General features: G+C 42.3%; 1 protein-coding gene across 1 annotated transcript in view; it reads left to right on the top strand.

Moving 5' to 3' along the window:
* LOC140186436 (uncharacterized) overlaps positions 1–12452 on the top strand; it is a 258955-nt gene that overhangs the window by 30943 nt on the left and 215560 nt on the right. The window contains exons 5-7 of the mRNA XM_072240706.1: positions 2547–2797; positions 4155–4279; positions 10370–10541. Of these exons, the coding sequence (XP_072096807.1) occupies positions 2547–2797; positions 4155–4279; positions 10370–10541 (548 nt within the window). The remainder of the gene's footprint in view (positions 1–2546; positions 2798–4154; positions 4280–10369; positions 10542–12452) is intronic.

Genomic DNA, 12452 nt, shown 5'->3' with positions numbered 1-12452 from the left:
ATTGTTGCACACTATTGCAAATTATTGCTCATTGGTAAATTATTATTATGTATATTGTTATTCTGTTCTTTATTATTAAAGTCTACACACTGCTAAGTGTGTTTTTAAATGTTGCTTCTGTGATGAAAGAATTTCCCACTCGGAATCAATGGAGTATTTATTATTATTATTATTAGGTTGATATGAATAGCTCTAATGCCAGCCAATTAATGGATAGCATAGATTTAGAGAGATGTGGGCTAAATGAAGGAAATTGGGGGTTAGATTAAATAAACATCTAGTTTGGTATGGATAAGTTGTACCCACAGACCTGTTTCTCTGCTATATATCTCTCTGAATCTATAATCCTTCAGAGGATCGTCAGAGTTTTGGTTATGACCTCACAATTCAAGGCTGCTCCCTCTTAAAGCATTCAACTTAATGTGTCAAAGTTGCTGGTGAACGCAGCAGGCCAGGCAGCATCTCTAGGAAGAGGTACAGTCGACGTTTCAGGCCAAGACCCTTCGTCAGGACTAACTGAAGGAAGAGTTAGTAAGAGATTTGAAAGGTCTGGATAGCCTCCAACCTGATGGCATGAACATCGACTTCTCTAACTTCCGCTAATGCCCCACCTCCCCCTCGTACCTCATCCATTATTTATTTTTATACACACATTCTTTCTCTCACTCTCCTTTTTCTCCCTCTGTCCCTCTGACTATACCCCTTGCCCATCCTCTGGGTTCCCCCCCCACTTGTCTTTTTCCCCAGACCTCCTGTCCCATGATCCTCTCATATCCCCTTTACCAATCACCTGTCCAGCTCTTGGCTCCATCCCTCCCCCTCCTGTCTTCTCCTATCATTTTGGATATTCCCCTCCCCCTCCCACTTTCAAATCTCTTACTAACTCTTCCTTCAGTTAGTCCTGACGAAGGGTCTCGGCCTGAAACGTCAACTGTACCTCTTCCTAGAGATGCTGCCTGGCCTGCTGTGTTCACCAGCAACTTTGATGTGTGTTGCTTGAATTTTCAACATCTGCAGAATTCCTGTTGTTTGCGCAACTTAATGTGTGTTTGATTCAATAATTCTGTTAATAACAAGGGTCATGTAGATTGTGAATTGTTCACTAGAATTTGTGAGAATATTCGCTCTTTTTACATGAGATTCGTATTTGTATTTCATGTCTTTAACCACCATCCAATATCTGATTGGCCCTACTACCAGCAACAAAATCACATATTACCTCATTTTCCTGTTCTGTGTCCTTCTCCAGGAATCAATGATGTCACTTCCTCCTATGAAAATTTCCATTCTTTTCACATAAAGGGCTAGATGGGCTAGACTGCTTGCAATGTTCACCTCAAGCCATTGTCATTTCTTTATCTAAAGAACCCCATTCTCTATTTTCTTTGTACTTCCTCGAGAAAAATTATTGCATCTTCATCGTCCATGTACTATCTATAAATTTCTTTCTGTTGCTAGTTGTATAAGCAAATAAATAGAGGTAGAACAATAAACAGAAGGTAGTTAGTCTCAGCAACCTAGGGTCGAGTGTTACCGATGGAAGAAAAACTCATTCTAAGTATTGGTTCCTCTTTATAAAGGGAAGCCACAGGGAACTGTGAAGGAGGAAAAAACTAACCTTAACCAAGAAAATTGTTTCTTCCCTATTCCTTTGATCTGGAATGTTAATATTCCCAAAAGAAAAAGTGAACAGAGGCTATAGAAATGGGTCAGATCTCCAGGCTAACTACAACTAAAAGGAATAGTTGAAAACATTATCAATCATTTACAAATGTATGAATCCAACTAGGATGCTATGAAAACTACGACTGAAATCGAGGGAGGGGTGGCTTTTGCTATTGCCTCCCATGACCCTCTCTACCCCACATTTCCTATGCCCACTTGGGTACACCTTTGGGAACAAGTCAGGCCTGGCCCCAGGGATCAGACTAGGCTTGGTTCCTAAGAGAAGACTGGATCTTGCTTCTCCAGTCCGTCCGGGTCTCTATCCTGAGAACATGCTTGGCTGATTCTGGGAACCTGACGTGTATGTTATTTTGAAGGATTTTCTGATAAAGCTGATACTTCAAAGTACAGTCACTCAAGATAGACCAGGAAGAAATTCCTATGCGAGATCAGTAGAATTGTACAAAATTTTGAGACAGATACAATTTGTTGGATAGATAGTAAGAATTTTTTTCTCTCTCGTGGTTGGAATGCCTAAAATAAGAGATAAGAGGGAGGCAGTTTAGTGAGAATCAGAGAGAATGTTTTCACAGAAAGGCTAGTTGGAAGATGTTACCTGATAAGATTCTATAAGAGTCATTTGAATTTCCAAAACAAATGAGAAACAATCTTTTCAAAAAGTATTCTTTCATTCATGAAACGCCTAATTCTGATACCTGGAGCACTAATTCTGTTTCTCTATAGATGCTGCTTGACCTGATGAGTGTATCCAGTACCTTCTGTTTTTATTTTAGATTTCCAGCTCAGCAATTTTTTGTTTTGAAACTTTTGAATTACGACAGTCTTGACGTTGTTAAGGTAACCATATATCTACTGTTTAGGATTGGATGAGGTGCTTCTCAAGATTGGGACACTGCTGTTTGATGCATCATTGTATGATCTCTGCATTCAGTTGGCCAGCTCAGCCATCCAGCTTTATAATTCAACAATGAGCGATTCGATCAGAATGCAGTTCTACCTGATCCATGCTAATTCTTATTCAGCACTCAATGAAAACAACATGACCAAAACAGCCTATGAAAACTGTCTAAGATTAGCAACGAAGCTGAGCAGCACTGAAGTAAAAGTCAAGGTACAAAACAAGGCAATGTCGGCCTTCAGTTTTTCCTCCTGATTTATCATGGGATGCAGTAACATAGGGAAGGGCAGGACCCAGCATTGTAGCCAAAAAGCACGCATTCACTGCCAAGGTCATCTAGCCAAACTAGATCAGTTGTGAATTTCTATTCCCAGGAATTGTGATCATGCCAATTGGCAAGAATGTTTCTTGTATACAGTACTGTAATAGATGTAGTAAAATTAATCAGCAAGAGCTGCACAATTATTATACCATATTGTTTTAGCCTTCACTGGTGTTCTGAGGAGAATGTCTGATGTTCTGTCACTTCCAGGTAGTCAAGTCCACAGTTACCTGGGCTGGTTGTTGGTACAGGGTGTGCTGCGTAACACTTGAACTCTGATCCATTGCTGGACCATATAGAGTCCAACAACAGAGCCTGTGCAGAGTGGAGTCCTATCTCAGAACAGAGACTCCTGGCCTAGAGATTAGGAGGAAAAAGTGTTAATCTATTGCTAACTAATTTATCTTTAGATTTTAATCATTAAATTATTTCTAATTTTAATGCTTTTACTCATTTTCAGTAATTTTAATAGGTTCTTAATGCCCTAAAATTAAAGGCATATAAAAACTGTAAAAATGTTAAAAAATACCCTGGAGATTTTACAGTCTCCAAGTTTTTACCTCCAGTTTTGCTTCCTATTGAGGACATCTGGATGCTCCACCAGCAGGGGCTGAGGCCTTGCTATACCTTGATGGAATTCTCCCAACAGTAAAGGGTCAACTTGATTAGCCTCTGCACCTGGCACAAGGGACCTGCCAGGTTGGGATGGTGAGCCACATCCAGTTCAACCAGCACAACGTCTTACATTCAAGTAACAATCAGATAACAGTAGTATTCTAAAATGTATTTATTATGAGATGGCAGAGGACCAATTATAACAGAGATGCACTGAAGGAGAATGTAGGGATTACACAAATATTCTGACAGTGCAGAAGGGAGAATATGTATCATCCTTAAAATGGACACCTGGAGATCAAGTCCCAATGCTTGGTGTTTCAGTATATCACATTCAATGTAAGAGCATTGCTTTACATCTCACATGATGTAGCGCACCAGGATGGCTCTTCGCCCATAATAATAAACCAGAAAATGCTGGAAATAGTTGCAGGTCAGATTGCATCTTATTTCAGACTTCTGCAGTTCTATTGATTTATATATTAGTCCAATAAATAGACACTTTAGTTAGTGTACAACAATGAATTTCCCCATGCTACCTTCCCAAGTTGAAACCTATTCTGGTCTTAAATATTAAAGTTTTTGTTTGAAATTGAAGAGTTGTGTAAGATGTTGCTTGGGTTGTCATTGCAGTGCTGTGAAGGTCTGGCAGAGCTACATAGGAAAATTGGATGTCCTGAAGAAGTCATCCGGTACCTCCTTGAACTACTAGCGATTTGGGAGCAAAGTGAACAACAACCAGATAACTATCAATCCAGGTATGAAAGGCAACCTTTATCTACAAGGTAAATCACTGAAGATTCCTCATTGGATTAAAGGCAGGCAAGTAGATATAGAAATAATTAATACAGATTGAGTACCCCTCATCTGAAAATCCAAAATCCAAAAACCTCCAAAATCTAAAAATTTATTTGAACGCTGACATGACGTTACAACTAGAAAATTCTACAAGGAGTAGAGAACATTCTAATAAGTTTGCTGATGACGGGTTAGTAAGTTTGCTGACGACATAAAGGTTGGAGGTGTTGTGGATAGTGTGGAAGACTGTCAGAGGTTACAGCGGGACATCGATAGGATGCAAAACTGGGCTGAGAAGTGGCAGATGGAGTTCAGCCCAGATAAGTATGAAATGGTTCATTCTGGTAGGTCAAATATAATGGCAGACTATAGTATTAATGGTAAGACTCTTGGCAGTGTGGAGGATCAGAGGGATCTTGTGGTCCGAGTCCATAGGACACTCAAAGCAGATGCGCAGATTCACTCTGTGGTTAAGAAAGCGTATGGTGTATTGGCCTTCATCAATCGCGGAACTGAATTTAGGAGCCGGGAGGTAATGTTGCAGCTATATAGGACCCTGGTCAGACCCCATTGGAGTACTGTGCTCAGTTCTGGTTGCCTCACTAGAGGAAGGATGTGGAAACCATAGAAAGGGTGCAGAGGAGACTTACAAGGATGTTGCCTGGATTGGGGAGTATGCCTTATGAGAATAGGTTGAGTGAACTTGGCCTTTTCTCCTTGGAGCAACAGAGGATGAGAGGTACCTGACAGAGGTGTATAAGATGATGAGAGGCATTGATCATGTGGATAGTAAGAGGCTTTTTCCCAGGGCTGAAATGGTTGCCACAAGAAGACACAGGTTTAAGGTGCTGGGGAGTAGGTACAGAGGAGATGTCAAGGGTAAGTTTTTTGACGCAGAGAGTGGTGAGTGCGTGGAATGGACTGCCGGCAACAGTGGTAGAGGCAGATACGATAGGGTCTTTTAAGAGACTTTTGGATAGGTATATGGAGCTTAGAAAAATAGAGGGCTATGGGTAAGCCTAGTAATTTCTAAGGTAGGGACATGTTCGGCTCAAGTTTGTAGGCCATAGGGCCTGTATTGTGCTGCAGGTTTTCTATGTTTCTATGTTCCCAAGCGATGTGCAAGTCTCTGCACACTACAGACAGTTCAGAGAAGTAACCTCACATATGTGATGAATAGAAGTTAATGAAAATAAAGCACGGCATAAACTGAAAAAATGAAGATCTTACTCATGTATTGAAAGAGTGGATTTGTCAGCACTGGAGTGAACACATGATGCTTAATAGTATGCTGATCATGAAACCCACAAAGTTTATCATGGTTAACTGAAAATTGAAGATACTATAATTGTAGGCTGGTTGCATAAATTTCAAAAAAAGGCCCGGCATTAAATTTTTAAAGTGTCTGCTGATCAAAAATCAGCAGAGAAGTTCATTGAGCTTATCAAGATCATCGCTGATGAAAATCTAACATCAAAACAAGTCTGCAATGCTGACTGATTTTATATCTTACATAAAAACTAAAAAGTGTAAAATACAAATACAGTTTACTGGAACCTTTTAATCAAAACATGGCAAGTTGGGTAGAGACTGAAAGTCTGTTGTTGTTTGTTGTTATTCGACAGCTGATTGGGGTATTCTCCCGATGCTGCTGTGCTCATTCTGTTACCCTGCACACATTATATTCTCATTATATAAATGGTATGTAATAGTTTTTACTGTTAAGTACATATGTGTGACGGCAAGCGTAAGACAAAGATTGCTAAAATCAGAGTCAGAAATGATGGTGATCTCAAGCTATCTCATTATATATTCCGAAATCTGAAATGCAAAACACTTCCATCCCCAAGCATTTCTGACAAGGTGTACTCAACTTGTACTGTACATTTTTATCTTCACTGCATTCAATCTTTAACACCAATGTCTTTCCTTTGTCTTTCCATTTGTACGAAAGTCTTTCCTTTAACTCCATTGTGTGTCCTTGCCCCAACTCCAGCATGCTTCCTTTAGCAGACTGCAACCTTGGCTTGCTTGCAATGTCTACTCTTACTCTCATTGCATTGTGTGTCCTTGTTTTGACTGACATGATTGTTTGTCTAGGTGAAGCTTATGCCCTTCGTATTCCCGCCATTTGCTTCACTATCTTTAGCTTTTGCTTTTCACTTCACAATAACATGTAACGTCCATGGTACTGTACCTAACCCTTTCCAAAATGTAAGGATCCATTTCCCCCTCTTGACACTGGTCTATCAATGAGAGCATGAATTTAGATAGATAGATAGATAGATATACTTTATTGATCCCGAGGGAAATCGGGTTTCATTACAGCCGCACCAACCAAGAATAGAGCATAAATATAGCAATACAAAAACCACAAACAATAAAACAACAAAATACAAACTATGCCCGATGGAAAATAAGTCCAGGACCAGTCTGTTAGCTCAGGGTGTCTGACCCTCCACAGGAGGAGCTGCAAGTTTGATGGCCACAGGCAGGAATGCCTCCTGTGCCGCCCTGTGTTGTATCTCGGTGGAATGTGGCCGAACTCCAACAGTAAAAAGTTCAATATCCGGTCTACAAACACGTACCTCGATCGTAATATGACCTGGATTTAAGTTAAAAGCTGTAAGGATTAAATGAAAGTAAAACTAAAAATTATTTCACATAAAGATTGGTGTAATTTGGAAGACAATTTATGGGGATTGAAACTCTCCTCAGGTATGAGAAGTGTTTTAATGAGCTTTTTACGTGCTGCAACATACGAGGGGTGATTGATAGGTCCGTGGCCTAAGGTAGAAGGAGTCAATTTTAGAAAACCTAGCTCATTTATTTTTCAATATAGTCCCTTCCTACATTTACACACTTAGTCCAGCGGTCATGGACCATACGGATCCCTTCTTTGTAGAAGTGATCCACAGCAGGGGTGATTGATAAGTTTGTGGCCTAAGGTAGAAGGAGGTGAGTTATACAGCTCTTGTTACACACACGTGCAGTTCAACTAAGTTTGAAGTTTCTCCTCATCTCCTTCTACCTTAGGCCACGACTTATCAATCACCCCTGCTGTGGACCACTTCTGGAGGTCCAAGACACTGACTTCTACAAAGAAGAGATCTGTACACTCCATGACCGCTGGACTAAGTGTGTAAATGTAGCAAAAACTAAATGTGCTAGGTTTTCTAAAATTGACTCCTTCTACCTTAGAACTTATCAATCACCACTTGTACAAGCTATTGACCAGGAGTTTGCAAGTGTGATCAGCCTGAATATTGCTCTTTGTTTCCTCAAACTGTCAATTGAATCTACTTCTGTGTTGAACTTCTAAAAAATTCTGTAGGAATTTTGTTAACTGAAGGTTCAGGATCATAATCAGGTTTAGTATCACCGGCATATGTCATGAAATTTGTTATGCAGCAGCAGTACTTTGCAATACATAGTAATAAAGATTGCGAATTACAGTAATTAAGTAGGTGGTGCAAAAAAGTGAGTTAGTGCTCATGGGTTCAATGTCCATTCCGAAATCGAATGGCAGAGTGGCAGAAACTATTCTTGAATTGTTGAGTGTGTGCCTTCAGGCTCCTGTACCTCCTCCCTGATGGTAGCAATGAAAAGAGGGCATGTCCTGGATAATGGGGATCCTTCGTGATGGATACTGCCTTTTTGAGGCATCGCTCCTTGAAGCTGTCCTGGATGCTAGGAAGGCTAATGCCCAAGTTGAAGCTGACTGAGATTACAACCTTCTGCAGGTTGGGGGAATTTAGGAAGGTAGGTGTATGACATCTGATCACTGGTTAGCTCGGAGCGTATTGAACGACAGAACAGAATCAAGAGTACCACAGTGGTGTAGTTGGCAAATCCACTGCCTTACAGCCCCAGAGAACCAAGTTCAATCCTGTCCTTGGCCACTGTCTGTGTGGTGTTGCACCTTCACCCTATAATTGAGTGGGTTTCCTCTGGCTACTCTGGTTTCCTCCCATATCCCAAAGACACGTAGGTTGGTAGACTAATAGGACTACTGTAAAGTGTGCCTGATGTTTAGATGAGTCAAAGTATCTGGGGGAATTGATGAGACTGTGGCAGGAATAGAAATGGGATTCATATATTTAATATTTTTAACTGCATCAATAGATCATAATATAATAATATGTAGTTACAGTTAATAACATTAATATCTAGTTCATAATAAATTAGTGTAATTAGGTGACACTTTCAGTTTCGGCCCTCACCCCATCCTCCCGCAACCACAACAGGGACAGAGTTCCCCTTGTCCTTACCTACCACCCCACCAGTCTCCGGATCCAGAACATTATCCTCCGCAACTTCCGCCACCTTCAACAGGACTCCACCACTAAGCATATCTTTCCCTCTCCACCCCTCGCCGCTTTCTGCAGGGATCAGTCCCTCCGTGACTCCCTTATCCGCACGTCCATCCCCACGGATCTCCCACCAGGCACTTATCCCTGTAAACATAAGTGCTGCACCTGTCCCTACACCTCATCTCTTTCAACCATTCAGGGCCCCAAACAGTCCTTCCAGGTGAGACAACACTTCACTGTTGGGGTCACCTATTGCATCCAGTGCTCCCGGTGCGGCCTCCTCTACATCGGTGAAACCCGATACAGACTGAGGGACCGCTTCGTCGAGCACCTCCACTCCGTCTGCCACAACAGACAGGATCTCCCGGTAGCCACCCACTTCAACTCTGCTTCCCATTCCCATTCAGATATGTCCATACTTGGCCTCCTCTACTGCCATGATGAGGCTAAACTCAGGTTGGAGGAGCAACACCTCATATACCGTCTAGGTAGTCTCCAGCCCCTTGGTATGAACATAGAATTCTCCAACTTCGGGTAATTTCCTCCCCCTCCCTTTCTCTATCCCTATTTCACTCTACCCCCTCCCCCAGCTCCCTCATGGTTCCGCCTCCTTCTGCTACCCACTGTTTTCAGGGCTATAACATCAATGCTTCCCCTCCCCCACCCCTTTGTCTTTCAAATTACTGGTCTTTCAACTGAAGCTACAAGCATTCTTCAAATCCTTCCCCATCTTTCATTCTTCAGTCCTGACGAAGGGTTCCGGCCCGAAACGTCGACTCATCACTTCTAACTGATGCTGCCTGACCTGCTGAGTTCATCCAGCGTACTGAAAGTGTTGCTTTGATCACAGCATCTGCAGATTATTTAGTGTAATTAGGTGGTTGGCGGTTAGCACAGTAGGCCTAAGGCCTTTTTCTGTGCTATGTGCCTCTATGAGAAGCCAAATGGTCGGCTGGCTGGCGGCGCAATGACATCAGCGCCGGACCCCGGAACGAAGGTTCCCGGGTTCGAATCCAGTCGGGTCCACTCCCGAGTACGCTTTCCATCCGTGCCAGGTTGAGTGTCGAGATCGCAACTTGACCTCGTAAAATAAAGGGAAAAAATACTGCGAAATGTCTGTGGGAGGAGTGGCGCGCCACACAGTCATTCTCTCTCGCTACGTGCCTTGTAAAGGCATGAGAAAAGACATCGTACCGCCAACATCGCACACTCACGCACACAGATGCACACACACGCACACGCCAAAAAAAAAGAGAAGCTAAATGTTCTACACCTGTTCCTAAGTTCCCATGTCAGTCACTTTTACAGATGGTGGAAGTGTTACATAGGGTTGGATATTTTTGTTCCAGAGACCAAATTTCTCTGGTGCACGGTGAAAACCTCCTTGCTTTTAAGACTTGCCCCCTCCCAGAAGTACACTAATATGTCAGCCATGCTTTGTGAGCTCAGGATCTGGAGAGGGGCTGAGGAGCTTTGCACCCTCCCCCCCACCCGACTCAAAATGAGCATACAACAAACTGAGCCAAACTGTACTCATTCTTTCATGAATTAAATGACTTATGTAATTGTGGATTACTGAAGTTATCCAATGGTAAGATGCTCTTGATATTCAGTTGTAATGCTTGGCTACCACATCAACCTTAGTTGCTCTTGAGTCTACGGTTTTTTTCCTAATGAGTTATGTCATTGCAATAAATCAGTGTGATGCTGACTTGCCCTGTTGTTTCCGAGCTGCAGAGAGTTCTGGAATTCAGAGAGCAAAAAGGCTGTCTACTTGAACCTGACTGAAGCCTATTGCGTTATTCATCAATACCAGAAAGCACTGATATTTGCGAAGAAGTACCTGGAACACTTACTAGGGGGACCACCTAGTGACTGCAGACAGGCTATTACACATGCTTATTATCAGGTGGGTAGATTTTTAATGGAAAATATTTACTCATTGTTGTAATGTAATGGCTCCATCTGTCTAAGTAGACAGTGGATGCGCCCAGCTTAGGACTCAGTTTGGTTTTGCTGCTTAATGGCAGCACCGGAATGAACCCTCCGGGGCGCCGACCTGGGCGATGAATATGAAGATCCTGGGCTGCCCAGACATCAAGATCCCCCTCTCGGCCTTGCAGATGTGATCCAAAGGAATGCGAAGCAGTACATTTGGCATCAGCTTGGCTGCAGGAGCTGCTGGGAGGTGACGTGATACGTCATCCAACCGCCTTAGGGGCTCCACTCCGGATTAATGTAGGGTTTACTCCTTAGCCCTTTCTTCTCCCGAAGATACTCACAAGGCGGTGGGATTTGTAACCCTGGATAGGGGCCCATACCGGGTACTGTCAGCCAGAGCCAGCTGAGCCTGGGACTCGTGTAAGGAAGGGTCATCACACCCTGTAGTAGTGACATATGGAGCCACTACCCACTACCCACACTCATTGTTGAGGACTGAGAATAATCTAAACACTGCAAGATATACAGGCCCACCCTCGTTCGTGTGTTGTTGAGCCACGAGTGGCTGAAATTCCTGCTGTGGGAATACAATCAACTTCAGTCACAGGAGTTTCCTGCAGAAGGTTACGTGGTGGAGCTCAAAATAGTTAACAGGAATTGCTAAAGAAGGGTTAAATGTTAAACCAATGTAAATGCTTTTAAAAGCAGGGAGCAAACAATATCCTGTGGTTAATATGAGGAATTCTGCAGATGCTGAAAATTCAAGCAACACACATCAAAGTTACTGGTGAATGCAGCAGGCCAGGCAGCATCTCCAGGAAGAGGTACAGTCGATGTTTCAGGCCGAGACCCTTCGTCAGGACTAACTGAAGGAAGAGCTAGTAAGAGATTTAAAAGTGGGAGGGGGAGGGGGAGGGGGAGATCCAAAATGATAGGAGAAGACAGGAGGGGGAGGGATGGAGCCAAGAGCTGGACAGGTGATTGGCAAAAGGGATATGAGAGGATCATGGGACAGGAGGCCCAGGGAGAAGGAAAAGGGGGAGGGGGGGAATAAAGGGTTTCAACTTTCATTTTTATAAGCTCCATGGAGTACAGGCCCAGTGTGCTTATTCTATTGTCACACGACAAGCTAGCCGCACAGGGAATCCATTTGGAGAAACTTTGATGTACTTCCTTTATCATGAGTTAAATGGTGTTTATCTGTTACCTGCTATAGAAACTGCTACCGTAGATCTTAATATCATAAGAGATTGTGCCATACTGGTTGTGTCATACCTCTATTTCATTTAACCATGCTCAAAGTAAGTATCTAAGGAAAAAGGAATAGAGTTAATGTTTCAGACAGGTGAGTATTTGCCTGAACAGTTTAGTTGAAGGGTCTCAGAGCTGAATCTTTTAACTACTTTTCTTTCCACAGATACTACCTGATTGGCTGACGGTTTACAACATTTTTGTTTCAGATTTCCAATGTCTGCAATAGTTTTATTTTCCTTTAAATTAGTTCAATTTAATCATGTCCCGATTCTTGACTGGCCAGGGCATGAATGGATACAGGGAAGAAGCAGGAGATTGGGGCTGAGAGGAAAATTGGATCAGCCATGATGAAATGGTGCAGCAGAATCGATGGGCCTAATCCTGTATCTTGTGTCTTATGGTCTAATAATAATAATAAATACTTTATTGATCCCAAGTGGGGAATTCTTTCGTTACAGCAGCAACATTTAAAAAACACTTAGCAGTGTGCAGACATAACTAATAATAAAGTACACGCTAATAATATACACAATAATTTACCAATGTGAAATAGTAATCTACGAAATAATAGAGACTGTTGTATCATGATGCGTGTTCTCCTGTTGCACAGAGATGAACTGTTGTA

The sequence above is a fragment of the Mobula birostris genome, chromosome 22 (genome assembly GCF_030028105.1).
Source record: "Mobula birostris isolate sMobBir1 chromosome 22, sMobBir1.hap1, whole genome shotgun sequence".
In the NCBI taxonomy this organism is placed as follows: Eukaryota; Metazoa; Chordata; class Chondrichthyes; order Myliobatiformes; family Myliobatidae; genus Mobula; species Mobula birostris.
The sequence above is the reverse complement of the archived record's forward strand: the minus strand, read 5'-3'. Positions and strand labels throughout refer to the sequence as shown.